This window comes from Mus musculus, chromosome 7, assembly GCF_000001635.26.
Source record: "Mus musculus strain C57BL/6J chromosome 7, GRCm38.p6 C57BL/6J".
Classification (NCBI taxonomy): Eukaryota; Metazoa; Chordata; class Mammalia; order Rodentia; family Muridae; genus Mus; species Mus musculus.
Genome location: NC_000073.6, coordinates 100332871 through 100350736, shown reverse-complemented (window position 1 = coordinate 100350736; position 17866 = coordinate 100332871). Strand labels below are relative to the sequence as shown.

Below are 17866 nucleotides of genomic sequence, written 5' to 3'. Positions count from 1 at the left end.
CATGGCCATTTTTATTTAGATGCTGAGAGTCAATAGCTTTTTCTCAAGTTAGATTCTGTAAATGTACAATTTCCTTGTTGAATGGTAGTATAGAAATGAATCACAGTGACTACTAATGAAAGTATTTCTCCACGGGTTTGCTCTCCATCATAGCCTTTTATCTGTTCATGCCTCCTAGTGTTTGGGAGCAGTGAGCCCCAGGGATCAACTTCAACAGGAAAATAAGCAGCTGCATCTCCCTAGACATTTGCCTTGTGTAGGATACCCTGCTCAGTGTCTAGCTACATAGTCCCATTTAATTTTTCTGTGATTCTTTCAGATTAGACAGGGAAAGATATCAAAATTTAGAGCAATAACGTAGCTGTAACAGCAACAAAATACAAACAGAACACTTAGTCTAGACAAAAACTTACTACGTTAGAGGGTAGTACATGTTTGTAAGGAGAATTGTTTCTCTGAGTCTTAAATACTTGTCAGGTCAGATAATGTGCCATATTTTTTCAGCCTTTTTCTCAAGGCTGAAATTATCTGAGATAATTTATAGGCTATCAAAGTGATCCTGATTCCCACACACACGTACCTTAGGTCTTGCTTTGTAGCTCAGGCTGGGCTTGAACTCTTAAGTCTTCCTGCTTCAACCTTCCCACTGGTATAATTGCAGGCATGTACTACCATGCCTGGCTCTGCCTAGCTTTCTTCCAATCTTGTCTCTAATTCTCTTTACCATAGACTACCTACAGAGTTCCAAAACTTAATAGAGATAAGCTTGGCCTCTCCTCCAGTCACTTAAATCAGAATTTCTGGTGGGCTTATACCGCACTCCTCAAAGCTCCTTAGGTACTTGTGTTAGGCAGGCAAGGTTGAGGACTGCCCTGTTTCTATTGTTTATTGGCTCTTTGGTCCTGGTGAGACACTTGACTCCTTGTAAATTCACCTCTCCTGAAAATGATGAGAATTGTTTCTGAAGAGTTCTGAGGAGTAAATTAGATAATGCATTGGGAGTACTTAGAGTGGTGAATGGTACACTGGAAGATTTGGTAAATATTAGCTGCCATTGATAATAGTGTTGATAGCACAAATTCCTAGGAGGAAACAGTTGGGTGAGTCTGGTTCTGAACTTGCTGTTTTTCACTTACTTCAAAAATATCAAAATTGTGCTGTTGGAAGCAAGACCAGAAAAGAAGTCACTGGCAGACACTCTCTCGCCCCTCATCTGTAAGGCCTGTGGTGTTCTGTCAGGTTACTTTGCACTCATTTACTCTTCTCTTTGGTTTTAACCATACAGGAATGTAAACGGCACGAGTGCAGGGTGTTCTCCACTGCTGTCACATTACTCATTTGTGACAGTTTTAGATGTCACTGAGAAAGACGTATTTAACTAAGGAAACAAAAAGCTGCTTTTAATATTCTTGTTATTCTTTTCTGGTGGGCACATAATGGTTATAAATCATTGACAATTACTAACCTCAGATCTATCTTTCTTTGTAGTAACTTTTAAAAGTGTGGAACAATTAAGCAGATTTCACAAAATTTTGTTCTATAACTTTACATTCAAAGTGTAAATTTGTTTTTGGCCTAGAAGGTTGAACTATCACCATAGTGCAATCAATAACTTCTGTAAATGAACAAATTTGTCCCCTTCCAGGGACAAGCAGCACAATATAGTAGAATTTGAGACTTTTGTTACCTTTAAAGAAATGTTCACTAAGAGTAATAGGAGGAAAAATATCTGGCTTATGTTATCTTGGTAACTTACCATGATGCTAATTCTGGTTTTACTACTAACTTGTTACATGAACATACACAAAAGAGTCCCCTTTTTCTTGGTCTCAGTTTTCTCATTATTAAAATGTGAGAGTTAGACTAAACCGTTACTTTATTCTTAAAGTTAAAATATAGAGATGACATTTGCTAGCTGTGATATATCACTGTCAGAAAATCTAGCTCCCTGAGGAAGAAGAGTTATTTCAGGTTTCCTTAAACCTCTAAAATTGTATCCTGTGATATTTATACTTCCTATCGTACTATGTAACAGTAGCACAGCTTGCATATACTGCTGTGCATATCAGTAGATTTCATGACTTGCTCTGATTTTAGGGTAATTTCATGACTCAAGTGTCATGTTGGTGTAATTCCTGAGCCAAAATAGTACTTCCAACTTATTCACAATCCTTATCTAGGGGATTCTGGCTCTAAACTAAAGAAAAGCCATCCAGGAAACATGGATGAAAACCACAGGCCAGCTTCTGGGAGTGCTTATACTGTAAGGAAAGGCTAGGAAGAATGACTTTAAGGAGGGGTTTGGATAAAGTTTATTTTTAAGTTGGAGACTGACCACAATATGTGTGTGTGTGTGTGTGTGTGTGTGTGTGTGTGTGTGTGTGTGTGTGTGTGTAAGAGAGACTCATTATTCTTTTATTATACTTAAAAGAAAACCTTTGAGATAAGGCAAGTTTTCTTTTCTCTTGGGTACCTTGAATTATGATCACAGTTCATTTACAACATTATTGGTAACTGGGCAAAATCTGTACCGCCTGTTTTCTTCGTTTCCTTCCAGGCAGCAATCATCAGTAGAGTACAGTGTAGGATTGTGGCTCTGGATCTGCGAGGTCACGGTGAGTACAGCTCCTCCCAGTACCTTTAATAATCCCAAACATTAGCAGTGTTAGCAAAAATTAACCTAGTGTACTCCATTTGGGTATTTTGGGAGGAATCATAGCTTGTAGGTAGACTACTATAATTACCATCTTCAGAATAGCTAGCCATAAAGATATGTCTGGAATGTACATCCTAGCTATCCTTAAAGTTGCTATTTTATTGCTCCTGGTTTTATGATTCCTATCACTGAAATTTATTTATGTATTTATCTATCTATTTTAGGAGAAACTAAAGTCAAGAATTCTGAAGACCTGTCAGCAGAAACAATGGCAAAGTAAGGAAGCAAACAATGATAGATTGCCTGAGTCTTGACACCATCATAAATAGTAGTGCAATTTTATTATGCTGCTGGTGAAATTGTTGGACAGTCCTTAACACACAGATTTCATTTCTGTTCTCTCTTCTCTTTTATCCTTATTAATATCCTTCTTGGTTTATCCAGTCTGGTGGTTATCACACAAATTGTCTAGTTTGTGCAGGCTTTTGGAAATTTTCCTTCTTTGGGTGAAACTAAATGGAATGTGGGTATGTATCTTTTATAGTCTTCTGTTTGGAGAAATATTTGAATATAAGTAGCCTTGAATGCATATTAAGGTAGCCTGCATGAATTCATTAGCTAGTATCACAGGAAAGTGAAGGCAGGCTATGGAAGAATAGCTGCTTAGAAACTGGGCCTCTAAGTCAAGTAGTGTATATTCCATACTTCTCAATGTGTTCACTCATCAGGGTCATATAGCAAAAAATGCAAGTGCACTGGACAGACCCCAGACCTGCTGAATCAGTATTTTTAGCAGTAAAACCTAGACATATAATATACTTTAAAATATTTTTATTATTTATGGGTATAGATAGTTTGCCACATGTTTGCCTGGTCCCTCAGGAACCTCTGGAAAAGCTGCTAGTGTAGTGTTGTTGTTTTGTTTTTGTTTTTCAAGACAGAGTATCTCTGTGTTCCCTGGCTGTTCTGGAACTTGCACTGTAGACCAGGCTGTCGTCCTTGAATTCAGAGATCCACCTGCCTCTGCCTCCCTAGTGCTGGGATTAATGACATAGGCCACAACTGCCTGGCTGCAGCCAGTGCTCTTACCCACTGAGCTGTCTCTCCAAGCCCTGTTATGCATTTTAGACCCGGTCTACCTTCATACATTTACAACTTTCATAGTAAATGTCTAACTCAGTTAATATGTATTTTAAGATGTGTAATTTAATGTCTTCCAGAACATTTTATTTAACTCATTTCATCCTTATCAACTAAAATTTTACTAGAATTGAGAATTTTTCTGGAAGTTATACACTGATATTTGTTCTAAACTTTAATCTATTTTTTTAAAGATTTGCCCCTAAATAATAGAATCATACCCCACATGGCTTTAGATTAATTAATTGAGCCAATTGTCTATGTGTAAGTACATATATATCTTTACATAGGAATGAACATACAGTTTTTTTCTGCTCTGTCATATTGATATATAGTAATATGACTTGGCTTTCCTTTCTGAAGCTGTGTAAGTCTCCTATGTTACTTGTTCTAAAGACTTCTCCTCATCTAAGTCACCTTTGTTCTTGAACTGTGCTGACTTTATGGGTCCATAGTGCTGGATTCCAAGGAAAGGGGCTTTAATTATCCTTAATGTGGTAGCAGAAATTTGCAGCTTTTTTCCTTGTAATTTTGGTAGAAATACAATGTTATTTTGGTAGACCCAATGAATTTAATTGCTGGCTAATTTTACAGTTGATAAGTATGTCTGAGTGAGTGTCTTAGAGAATAGTAGAAAGGACCCTTTCAGACAAGGTTGTGGAAGAATGACATTAGATGACACATGTGCATGACAGGTCCTTGCCTGACATTGCTGCATCACTACAGTAGTTTATTAGGCTCACAGTTTAGAGCCAGATACTAGTCTTGGATTATAGTATGGTAAAGGAGATAGCTGTGAGCCAGAGAGAACGCTCTTTATAACAGTCACTCCTTCATTACTCTATAAAGCAGTTTTATGGCCCAGTCACTTTTGTAAGTCCTACCTTTTTCTACTACTCTCTAGAACAAAAGCCAACAAGAATATAGACCGAAGTTAAGCACAATGTTTAACTTTTATCAATGATTGCTTTTCCAACAGAAATACTGCAAACTTGCAAAGAATTATACTTTACAATATATGAATTTGAAAAAGGCATTTGTTAATCACAGCTACACTGAATAAGTTTTAGTTTTTTCCTTTGCACTAAGTAACACTTTGCCTTTCCCAAGGTATCTTGTCTTTTGAAGCAACACTGCTGTAAAGGAAACTTGGATTTTCTTTCTTTTTTCTTTTTTTCTTTTTTTTCTTTTTCTTTCTTTTTTTTTAACTTTTGAATTCTCTTTTCAGCTGAGTCTTTTCATTTGAATAGTACTTTACCTTTTGGATAACAGTTTACATTCACTTCTCACTCATTTCTCAAAGCAGCTCCTACAGATTGTCCTCTGACTTCCACATGTGCGCACACACACACACACAAATGTAAAACAAATAAGTTATGTTAGATGACAGAAAAAAGCTCCTAGTGAAGTTGATATAGCTCATACAGAGGCTGATCGTATGCTGCTACCCCAAGCCTTATTGCATTATTCATGGAAAAACAGAGGCTTAGAGTAAATTATTTCTCCGGAATGCCAAGCTTAAATTAACATACAGTTGTATATTTATATGATTGTACTAAATTTGTAGGATGATAAAAGGATGGTACTAAGAAAGATCAGAAATTTGGGGTTCTTAGTCCTTAACTGGCCATTTATCTGGAGAACTAGGTGTGTTGCTCTCTGCATAGATACTAGGGACCGTGCATGCAGGCTTACATAGGTGTCTTTGTAGAGTGGCCCTGTGAGTCTTTACCATTTCCCACAACGTTTAGTTACAGTCCAACAGAAGAAACTGAGAAAGCAAGCTATTTTTGGTGTCTTCCTCCAGCACTCTCAGTTTTCTCTTTCTTTGCAGAGATGTTGGCAATGTGGTGGAAGCCATGTATGGAGACCTCCCTCCTCCAGTCATGCTGATTGGGCACAGCATGGGTGGCGCCATTGCAGTGCACACAGCCGCAGCTAACCTGGTACCAAGCCTCTTGGGCCTTTGCATGATTGATGTTGTAGAAGGTAAGTTTTCTTAGTACTGATCAAACCAGATTCAGTCATTTGTAGGAGGTCCCCTGGTATGGTATTACCTTGGCCTTAATTTAGTCTCAATTTCATTCATCTTGAAGTGTACCCCTATGTCTTTGTGTCTTTATACAATCAGCTAGAGAAAGTACCCAAGATGCTGAAGGGGTCTGCAACCCTATAGGAGGAACAACAATATGAACTAATCAGTACCCCTAGAGCGTGTGTCTCTAGCTGCATATGTATCAGAAGATGGCCTAGTCGGCCATCATTGGAAAGAGAGGCCCTTGGTCTTGCAAACTTTATATGCCCAGTACAGGGGAACACCAGGGCCAAGAAGTGGGAGTGGGTGGGTTGGGGAGCAGGGCAGGGGGAGGGTATAGGGGACTTTTGGGATAGCATTTGAAATGTAAATGAAGAAAATATCTAATAAAAGATTATACAGTCATTTTTCATGTTACCAAAAACTATTCAAGAATACCTTTTTATGGCTGAATAATACTTCTAATCATGTGCATGTATGTCTCTTAGTTTTCCATTTAAAAAGAAACTGCTTTTAATTTTCTGACTTACCCTGAGAATCTCACTGCTGCTTGTACAGGTTAGCTATATCTATTGATGTGTGCCACACAAGGAGTGAATACCAGTAGTCAAGAATTGCTGAGACTCATATTGGAAGCTGGCTTGTGTTAATTCTTGCAATGTTATTAAATTGCATCTTTACTTTTACCCAAGTATCACTGAATTTTCCTGTTACCAGGAGCAAAGATATAGAGTTGACTCAATTTGACAGTTTTGCCCCTGTGACAAAATATCTGAGATAAGCAATTTAAAGGAGGAAAGGTTTTTGGTCCACAGTGTCAGGTTTGGGTCTGTGGCTAGTGGGTCCATTTCTTTTAGGATGTGGAGAGTCAGCATTTCATACAGAGGGAGGGAGACTGTACTCCCAGGGCTTGCCCCGAGTTACTGCTTCCTCTAAGTAGGTCCTGCCTCCAAACAGCCTGCTCAGTATGCACTCAACAATAGATACTCTATCAGTGAAGTTAGTATCTTCATTATTTAACCACCTCTCAATAGTGTGAACAGCTGGTGACCAAGCCATCCACACGTGAACCTTTTGGGGAGGAGTCTGCCCGTACAAGTAATGGCATCCCGTCATTGTGAATGTGAAGAGTAACATGAGCAGCTTTGTTCACATGGTGATACAGGCATAGGCAAGGGTGAGTAGGACTCCAATAGCACAGGAAGTAATCTGAACAATTAACCACTGGAAGTCCACGGTGGCCTTCAGAGCAGGAAAGGATCTCTGAAAGCTAGATCATAGTGGAGATCAATATCCAATATATAAATATATTAATATCCAGCATATAAAAACATATACTGTATACATAAATACAGTATGTATAAATATATGTGTATACACACACACACATACATATATATATTTAATGTATATGTAAAATTCAACACCAGAAGGTGATATCATTTAGTCAATGAATGGGCTAAAAAAAAAAGTTCTCAAAAGAAGAAAAACAAATTGCTAATAAAGAATAGAAAAACTATTTCATATCCTTAATCATCATGGAGATGCAAATTAAAACTGTTTTTGAGATTTCAAGCACCTTAGTCAAGATTCCTGTCATCACTAAAACAAATGATTGCTTGGTGGTAAGGATATGAGGAAGGAGGGACCCTTACTCGTTGCTGACTGGAATGTAGCCACACTGGAAATCAGTATGGAGATTCCTCAAAAATTGGAACTACCAATGACCCAACTCTACCTGTTTTGGTAGAAATCAGAATACCAGAGACACACCCATTGTAAAGCTGCTATGTTCACAATAGCCAGGGAATGGAACTAGCCTGGATATCCAGTATAGATGCATTAGATAAAATGTGATACATATGTGCAAAGAAAGTTTATGCAGCCATAAAGAAAAAAGGAAATCATGACATTTGCAGGAAAACAGATGAAACTGTAAATCATTATGTGTCTTAGAGATTTATTGCTAAGAGGAGACACCACGACCAAGCAACTCTTTTTTTGTTTGTTTTTCTGTTTTTTTGTTTTTTTCAAGACAGGGTTTCTCTGTATAGCCCTGGCTGTCCTGGAACTCACTTTGTAGACCAGGCTGGCCTCGAACTCAGAAATCTGCCTGCCTCTGCCTCCTGAGTGCTGGGTTTAAAGGCGTGCGCCACCACACCCAGCGACCATGCAACTCTTATAAAGGAAAACATTTAACTGGGGCTGGCTTACAGGTTCAGAGGTTCAGTCCATTATCATCATGGTGGAAGCATGGCAGTGTGCAGGCAGAGATGGTACTGGAGGAGCTGAGAGGTCTACATCTCGATCTGAAGGTAGCCAAGGAGGAGACCCTCTACTCTCTTCTGTGCTGGGCGGGGCTTGAGCATTAGGAGCCCTCAAAGCCCACCTCCAGAGTGACACACTTCCTCCAATAAGGAGGAGCCTCAGATACTTGGGAGGCAGAGACAGGAAGATTTCTGTGTTTGAGGCCAGCCTGGTCTACAGACTGAGTTCCAGGACAGCCAGGGCTACACAGAGAAACCCTGTCTTGAAAAAAAACAAAAAAAAAAAAAAAAAAAAAGGAGGAACCTCAGAGAACTCTCCCATGTTCTCTTTCATATGTGGAAAGTAAATTTAAAATTGTGTGTGTGTGAGAGGGAGGGAGGGAGGGAGGGAGGGAGGGAGAGGGAGCTATAAAAGATCATCGTGAGAGGAGGACACTATCTTAAGGTGGTGAGAGGGTAATGGGTTATATATGATAAGAGATCAGAAGAGGGGACTTAACTGGGGGAGAAGGAAAGCCAGCTGGAGCGGGGCGTGAAAGGAGTAGTCAGGGAGGGGAGTGTGAGCACCCAGCAACAAAGTATGGCAGGAGTGATGGAGCCAGGATTTGTGTACTAACCTAAAAAGGGAAAAGAAATATTTAGTACAATTTGTAAAGCAAGAAAACGAAAAAGTTTATTGATATATTTAAAATTTTGTTTCAGGTACCGCCATGGATGCACTTAATAGCATGCAGAATTTCTTGCGTGGTCGACCTAAAACCTTCAAGTCTTTGGAGAATGCTATTGAATGGAGGTAACCCACAAACCTAAGACTTAATTTTAAATGTTATATTCTAACCTGCCCCGCCTCTCTTTTCTTCCTCCCTCCCTCCCTCCTTGCCTCCCTCCTTCCCATCCTCCCTCTATTTTTAAGTCAGCTCAGGTACTAAGATAAACAGGTGAGTCTCCCTTTCTGTGATAGTATGTAAGGAAATAGTTCAAAGCAGAGTATTTTTTAAATGTTTCATACTTGCCGCAGTCCTCTGTAAAGTGTGCCTAATATACCATCTCCTAGGACATTAGTGGTCGCAGGCCACCTGCTGTCCAGCTGGGTTTGCCCTGAAGTTGAGGACTTAGACCAGGTGGTCTGCAAGGCCGCCTCCTCCTCTGAAGCTCCATGGTTCTACATCCACTTTCTGTGTTTGACATAAAATGATAAAGAAATAGCAGATGGAGTTTCTGTTCTGGAGTGAGCAGGGCAAGTGGAGATTCCTCTCTCTAGAATTATTTGTGTTTATGATAAAAACCTAATAGTAAATAGTTTATTATAAAAATTGCTGATAGAATTACCCATGGCTTCTGTTAAAGGCTGTCAATCATGAATATATTCATTAGTCCAATTGATAATTTTATAAGTCTGTATAAAGTTTTCTTCATGCTGAAGCACATGGTGACTGCAGCTTTTTGTTTGATCCTATGCAATCTACAAAATTACTCCTTCCTTCTGATGTTGTGCTGAGATGAATGCAGAGTAACCTCTCCTTCCTTATTTTCCTTTACTAGTGTGAAGAGTGGCCAGATTCGAAACCTTGAGTCTGCCCGTGTATCCATGGTCGGCCAAGTCAAACAGTAGGTCTTTTATCTCTGCCTGGTTAGAGAGTAAGAGATAGGACAGAATTCGATTGTTCCTTTATTTCTACACTTACTCTGCCACACTGGTAAATGCTTCCATTCTTTTAGAGAAAAGTCAAGTTGAGTTCTGTTAGGCTAGCCAATTTTGTTTTGTTTCTATAAACCCTAAAGCTTGATAGTGTCCAGTGAGTAAACATTTAAACTAAGTATCTACTCTAGTGTCCCTGTGTTAGCAGCCCTGTTGTCACTGAGCCAAACTCAGTTAGCTAGGATGTGCAAGTAGAAAATTCTGGCAGAACTAGAGTAAAAAATAAATTCAAAGGCTGAGCTAACGTTACTTAACCTAAGTGATCTTTCCTGTGGAGTTACACGAGTCCTTTGTGTGGCCACAGATGAATGTTACTTGAGAAACCATCGTCCCTTAGAGCAGGCAGGAGTGCAGGAGTTAGATGAAATCCTAGTGGCATGGTGGGGTGCTTGCTGTGACAGGGACTGTGTGGCAGATTCAGTCTGCAGTCTTGTTGGTAAGATCCTGAATTTCTGGAAACGACATCTTAGTGTCATTCAAGGAACCCTGCTGTGGTCAGTGCCCATTTTGAGTGCTTTAGCCAATGGCAGGTCTTGTGTAGTCTGTGTGCCTGTTTACTTCCTCTGGGCAGAAATGCCTTGAAGCAAACTCTACCCAAACCTGATTACTTTTGCAAGAATTCCTTATGCTCTGGAAGAAAAGATAACATAAGAATAATGACATTATCATACCTAAAATCCAGGATCTTAATAGCATTAATTAACTAAGTAGTAATATTGCTGATTGTCTCAAGTTTTGGTAAGTTTTTGATTTACAGATAATAGTTGTGTGCATTTTGATTTTCACTTTTAACTTAGGAACTAAATAACAAGGCAACTAAAGTTAACAATAATGTAGAACGTATTTCAAAAAGGCCAGAAAAGAAGATTTTTTGAGTGATTTTACCATGAAAAAAGCATTAAGGTGATAGCTATGCTAATTATCCTGAACTAATTATGATAAAGTATACATGATATTGAAATATTTTTTGAGTTACAATTTATTGATGGAAGCTGGCAATTACTGTGACAATGGCCAGCAGGAACCTGCAGGTTTGAACATCCAATCCAAAAAATTACCATTTTCTTCTTCTTAGAAATGGTGCCCCCTTATACAAACACAGGATGACAGAAGAAGGGAGACACACTGGCAAGAAGGGTTTCAGCAGGAGAGGATGAGAGAGGGGACAGGGTGTGAGTGACTACAGTTTTTCTGTATGTGTATAAAACTGTCAAACCTAAACGTGTAAGCGGGCAAACAACAGTACCGCGTTCCTATGTAATTATAGGAAATCATGAACACCCGGCCCCGTGGTTCCCCTTAGGAGAGCTGAGGGTAGTCAGAGACAGGGTTTGTGCTACACAATACAGACAAATTATTTTTGAGAACACAGCTTGGCAAGGAAGAACAGAGGATAAGAAAGGGTAGGGAGAGGACAAAAAAACTGAAGGGTCGGCCCCCACTCTCTCCTTAACAGATAAGAGGAGTAGGTTTTCCCATAGGCCTATTGTAAAATGGACTCCATGTTTTTCTGTGCACTTGTTTTGTTCTGGTTTTTTGATCTTCAATTTCAGTTGATTTTCCTTTTTGAGAAAGACAAAGAACATAAAGTTGGGTGGGTAGAGAGGCAGGGAAAATCTGAGAGGGGTCAGGGAGTAGAAAAAACATGACCAAAACACACTGTTTAAAAAGTATTTTAAAGATAATTTTTGTAAACTGAAGGGAGAGTGACAGATTTTTATGAGCAGCAACTTCTCCTTTTCTAGCACTAAAACAGCTGGGCATGGTGGCGCACGCCTTTAATCCCAGCACTGAGGTTAATCTCAGGTCACTTTTTGAGACAGGCTCTCTCATTGAACCTGGAGCTCATCATACATCCAGCTAAGCTGGCTAGCCAATGAGCTCCAAGGATCTACCTCCCTAACACTGGGGTTCCAGACTCCCTCCACATCTGGCTCTTTACATGAATGCTGGAACTCAAACTCAGGAGGTAGAGGCAGGCGGATTTCTGAGTTCGAGGCCAGCCTGGTCTACAAAGTGAGTTCCAGGACAGCCAGGGCTACACAGAGAAACTTCCTTGTCAAGCTGCTGGCCATTGTCACAGTAATTGCCAGTTTCCATCAGTAAATTGTAACTCCTCAGGACTTTTTACTGTCCTCTTTGGTCGTTGTTCTTAACTATTCAGGACTACTTCAGAGAATTGCTATGAGAGTCATCTAAAAATACCAATAAAACCACTATCCTTATCCAGAAGATGGCTACTCCCTTTTTATGGGTCCTTATTGGTACAAGAACTGGAAACTAGCCATTCGCATATAGCCACAGTTGGTCTTGACCTCCCCCAGCCCTAAAACCACACATCTTCCTCCCAGGAACGGTTTTAGCTCTAACGTTTGATTATAAAAGGCCATAAGGATATCTAAGATAGCTGGGTAAGGCATTCACGAAAGTTTTGTTTTCAATCCAGGTGTGAAGGAATTACAAGTCCAGAAGGTTCCAAATCCATAGTGGAAGGAATCATAGAGGAGGAGGAAGAAGATGAGGAAGGAAGTGAGTCAGTTAACAAGAGGAAAAAGGAAGACGACATGGAAGTGAGTGACGGTCTCATCCTCAACAGATGAGGGGAGAAGGGGAAGCCGAGATAGAATTGTTATTTTTGATTATTTAGAATTGAATAGTTTAGTGGGCAGAGGCACCACGGTAAGAGAGCATTGAGTGGAGGGCACGAATGCAGTATGCAGCAGCTAGAGTGAAAAACTTACTGTGTTCCCTCAGACTTCCTCCCAGGCTCTTCTCACTCCTGTAGGTTCCTCTGCTTTCTCTAAGGGGGAAAAAATCTCATTTTGTATCTGTATCCTATGACTGTCCAGCTCTTACTGCCTCTCAAGGCTTGTCTCTTGGAACAAGCTTTCTGACCTCAGTGTCTATCAGTCCATCTGCATCGTACACTTACAACGATATGGTGCAGTGTACCACTTCTGAAAATTTCTTTTTTTTTTTTTTTTTTTTTTTAAAGATTTATTTATTGATTATATGCAAGTACACTGTAGCTGTCCTCAGACACTCCAGAAGAGAGATCTTGTTACGGATGGTTGTGAGCCACCATGTGGTTGCTGGGATTTGAACTCCTGACCTTCGGAAGAGCAGTCGGGTGCTCTTACCCACTGAGCCATCTCACCAGCCCTGAAAATTTCTTATATCAGGTCTTAATAATTAAACCACATTTAAAGATGCTGTGGACGCCTGACTGTCAGTGATGCCTCCTGTTGCCTTTGAATTTAATAGAAATCATTACCCAAGCAAACAAATTATGTTATTTCGTGTCTGTGTAAGTAGGGATTCTGGTGGAGCAACTGTTTGAGGCTGCTGATGGATAGTGCTGCTTGGTGAGGTGTTAGTGACTTCCTAGGGCGGATGGTGACTTCTTAATGCCAGGTAAGGTTGTGTTACCACATAATCCCTTGCCTTTGGGGATGCTGCTGTTGGCAAGAAGAGTACATCTTTTCAAAGTATTTTTTATTTAATGAGGATCTCTCAGCCATTCTTAAGATCGTTGATCAGAATATTTCATACTTCTTTAGAATTTGCAAATATATAAAGAATGCCTCATGTTTTGGGGCCTCAAAACCCCGTAAGGTGAAGGGAGGTTTTTCTCTCATATTGCAATATAGTAGCATCTTAATTCAGAAATTGGACTTGGGAGTCTGAGGCAGAGGGATCACAAATTTGAGGCCTGACTGGACAAAATAAGTTTGAAAGTTGGGTGACTTAGTAACACCTGTCTTAAAAATTACAAGAACAAGAAAAGCAGAAAGGGCCAGGCATGTAGGTCAGTGGGAGGCACTCAAAACCACTCCTCCCCCCACCCCAATGACAAATATATAGATTTTTCTATAGAACTTTTTTCACTGTGGAGAGCTGAGAAAATGAGGCTTCTGGTTTCTCCATCTAGTTCTCATATTGCTGCCTGTCTCTGACTGTAGCAGTCTGGGTATTGTGAAGTAGCATCTCATTGAGGGAGGTTCTGGTTCGGTTTTTAAGATAAGAGTGTTATTCTTTAGTTCAAGCTGGCCTCACACTGGCAGTCTCCTGTCTCAGCTCCAGAGTGCTTGTACTACAAGCTCATGTCTCATTGTTGCCTATTGTTGTGGGGCATCTTTTCATTCTCAGTGCCTCAATGTTCTCTGACATGCTGCACTTGTTTACCTCAGCACTGTGAAGGGGGCCTGTGCCCCACCAATACTCTTGATACCCTTAGCAGAGGTCATTTGACCGTGTACTCAATGTCCACTTCTAGGACTCTGTTTCCCTTGTCTGTCTTTAATGACACTATAAACTTTCTTGGTTTTATGGTTCATAGGCCTCAACATGCTAAACCTGTGCCACTGAACTGTATTCTCTAAGTCAGAAACTTTTTTAAAAATTTATTTATTTATTTTATGTGAGTACACTGTATCTGTCTTCAGACACACCAGAAGAGGGCGTCAGATCTCATTACAGATGGCCATGAGCTACCATGTGGTTCCTGGGAATTGAACTCAGGACCTCTGGAAGAACAGTCAGTGCTCTTAACCACTGAGCCATCTCTCCAGCCCCTTTTTTCCCCCCAGAAACTTTTAATTACTACAGATTATACTGTTTTGAAGTAAAAAATGAGTTATCTTCTTTTGCAAAGTTGGTTAGATATTCAGAATTGTATGTAATCTTAGATAATTTTAGAATCATTAAAATATCAAAAAGCACCATTTAGACTTGGATCCCACTGACTGTGAGTCACTTTGGGTGATGTGGACATCTTAGTCACTTACTGACCTTGAGCAGATGGTGTCGTCTCGTCCACATCTAGATTCCATGTTGCAGTTGGTGCACCATCCTGTGATTGTTTCAGTTGTATCTGACCTAGTTCCATGATTCAGGCAAGTATGGGATCACTTAGTAGTCTACCTACATTTCTGTTTGATGGTTTTGGTTTTTGTTTTTCAAGACAGGGTTTCTCTGTAGAGCCTTGGCTGTTCTAGAACCTGCTTTGTAGACCAGGCTGGCCTTGAACTCTGATCTGCCTGCATCTGTCGTCCCGTTGTCCCCGTCCCCCCCCCTCCCCGTGCTGGGATTAAAGGTGTGTATGACCACAGCCCAGCTATTTGATAGCACACTGTGCGCCATTCGCCACCCAGTTGTCAGGAGAAGGCAGATGTAGACACATTTGTCATGTCACCTTTTTAGAATGACTGTTCCTGGTCATTGTCATCAGTTCAGAACTAAGAAAACAGCCCTGTACTCACAACTGAGCTTGTTCTCTTGAGGACGTCTACCACAGTCCTCTGATAGTGATCCTAGCTTGGAGGAGGCTCTGCTTTGTCTCTCACTTAGGTTGGTTTCAGGGTGGGGAACATTCTTTTGTTTTACTACACTGTGGTCTTTGTATGGCTCTTTGATGATCTGTCCTTTTTACTCACTGAAAGAAAAGTTCCATCTTGGCTCAATAATTATTTGCTTCCTAAATTTACCAAAAGTTACCAGTGGTTGTGTCAGACCTTGTTTGTAGTACTGGCCATTTGGGAGGTTGAGGCAGGAGACTTATGAGAACCAGAAGAAAGCAAATAGGAGTGAAAAAGAAAGCTTAGGGTTATCCAAAAGTCAAAATTAGAGCAGCGGGCAGTGCTGTGAGAAGGGTTCAATGCACACTGAGTATCTGGGCTGTAGTGGGTTCTCACCTGTGCTGGCTCCCCTTCCTCACCCCAGACCTGCTCACCCTCAGGCTCACCTTGCTTTCATTCCTACAGACCAAGAAGGATCACCCATACACCTGGAGAATTGAGCTGGCAAAAACAGAAAAGTACTGGGATGGCTGGTTCCGGGGCTTATCCAATCTCTTTCTTAGCTGTCCTATTCCTAAACTGCTGCTCTTGGCAGGTAAGTGGTGTGTGTGTGTGTGTGTGTGTGTGTGTGTGTGTGTGTGTGTGTGTGTTTCCTTGGCTGAAATAATCAAATATTTGAAATACTCAAATAGATTGGGTGGCTTCAAGAACTGAACCCTGCGTTTCTCACCGTCGGGGCTGACAGTGTAAGATTAGAGGTTTGGGTTTGGGTTGGACTACGTTCTCAGGTCTTCCTGGTTCACAGACCTTCTGTGCTTTCACATGGATAAGAGAAAGCAAGACAGTTTTCTGGGGTCTTTTACAAGGACAATAATGGTATTGTGTCAGAGACCCCCCCTACCCCTACAACCTCATTTTATCTTTTGTAGACCCCATCTTCAAATCCACTGGAGGTTATGGCTTCCCCATGAATTGTGGGACAGTGCGTCCATAGAATTGTCAGAATACTGTCATCTAGATGTGACCTCATCACAACTGTTAAGATTAACCAACATGGGTGTGACTTCTAAAGTAGAGAAACCCCCTTCTAAACTGCCCCTGTACAGGCCTAAACCTAACAGGTTTAAACCCCTCCAGTGCTGCGTGGTGTTGCCCTGAGTACCTGACTGAACCCAACTCCTAGAGCATTCTGAACGCTGTGAGAATTGAGACAGTAAAATGATATTTTCATCTAAACATCTGTAGTGCACATGATTGGGCTGCACTGATTGCTTAGCAGTTAAAGATACTTGTTATTCTTCCAGAGAACCTGAATTCAGGTCCCACTACCCATACGTGGCTCACAACCATTTGTAACTCCAGTTCTAACACCCTTTTCTGACCTCCACATGTGCCAGGTGCATATGTGGTACATATATATATACATATAAACAAAATACTTATACATAAATTTATTTATAAATAAATTTTAAAAATGAACATTATTACCCAGAAATCTCAACCCAAAATTTTTCATCTGTTGAGAATATGGGAGTCAAAGAATTGTATCCATCTGATTGAAAGTGCAGTGGTCTTTATAGTTCTGTAGCAGTGTTTACTCAGTACGCAGCAAAACCCATTGCACAAGGCCTTTTCCAGGGAGCTATTCAGATTCTCCTGTTTTGTTCTAGGTGTTGACAGATTGGATAAAGATCTGACCATAGGCCAGATGCAGGGTAAGTCATCCAGCAATTGTGCCATGGGTCCTTTTCTAAGGGCAAGGAGATGGGCAATCCTAGGAAAATTGATATTCTGGGGTGGTGAATACACTGAGAGAGCATGAGCATTAGAGTCCAGCTCTGCTGGACACCTCCCCGCCAACCCCAGGGGACTGTGGGCCGGTATCTTCCCTTCCCTTTTGTTTTGTTTTGTTTTGTTTTGTTACGGGGGGGGGGGGGTGTTGTTGTTTTGTTTTATCCCCACTCCACCCCAGGCAGGGTATCTCTGGCTATCCTAGAACTCACTATGTAAACCAGGCTGGCCTAAAACTCAAAGATCCTCCTGCCTCTGCCTCCCAAGGTATCTTCCTTTTTTTGAAGAGTGATTGTCTTTTCCCCCCAACTAAAAATGGGAGTTATTATGTTAGCTATGATCCCTGATGGAAGGATTAAGATGGAGTGATTCGTCTGGAAACTATTAGGTTTTACATAGGTGTCTAACACTGGGAATAGACATAATTTTCTGAGTGTTCTTTTATGTTCAGAGTTTAAGAAAGAAAAATATAGGTACCAAAGGGTATAAAGTCTGTTAGAAGACATCATGGTGAGGAGAGAGAAGAGAGAGCTTCAGGGTGTGGTGAGTTTTAGATGCTGCTTTCCCAGTAATCTGTATCAGCTGGAAGGCTGTTCACGGGTAAAATGAGAGTGTTGGTGCCAGCCTCAAGGGTGCCAAAGTGTGGTGGGCATGAGCACCACACACAATGCAGATGTGAGGGCCGTGCAGCAGTGGATGGAGCAGGACCCATTTCTTGCTCTATGTTAGAATCATATGAGTCAGTAATATAAGAGATGTGAAAGAGAGGCTGCCTTGTGCAGGAGGAGGGCCATTAGTAGTCTTCATGAATGGTATGGCCTCAGTTCCTTCACTAATTACACAGCCTTGGACGGGACGTTGCCCCAGTCAGAGCTAGTTTCCTTAGCCCTGTGATTGTAGAGTCAGCTTTAACAGTGGGTGGAATAGTACGCTGAAGACGTGAACTATGGCTGTAGGAGAAAGCTGCTGCTGCGCCTGCGT

At 40.8% G+C, this 17866-nt stretch overlaps 1 protein-coding gene across 1 annotated transcript in view; it reads left to right on the top strand.

The window, feature by feature from the left end:
- The window catches only part of Ppme1 (protein phosphatase methylesterase 1), a 45160-nt gene that overhangs the window by 21160 nt on the left and 6134 nt on the right, over positions 1–17866 (top strand). Inside the window, exons 4-11 of the mRNA NM_028292.2 lie at positions 2558–2615; positions 2881–2932; positions 5631–5785; positions 8801–8891; positions 9641–9706; positions 12244–12367; positions 15560–15689; positions 16765–16809. Of these exons, the coding sequence (NP_082568.1) occupies positions 2558–2615; positions 2881–2932; positions 5631–5785; positions 8801–8891; positions 9641–9706; positions 12244–12367; positions 15560–15689; positions 16765–16809 (721 nt within the window). The remainder of the gene's footprint in view (positions 1–2557; positions 2616–2880; positions 2933–5630; positions 5786–8800; positions 8892–9640; positions 9707–12243; positions 12368–15559; positions 15690–16764; positions 16810–17866) is intronic.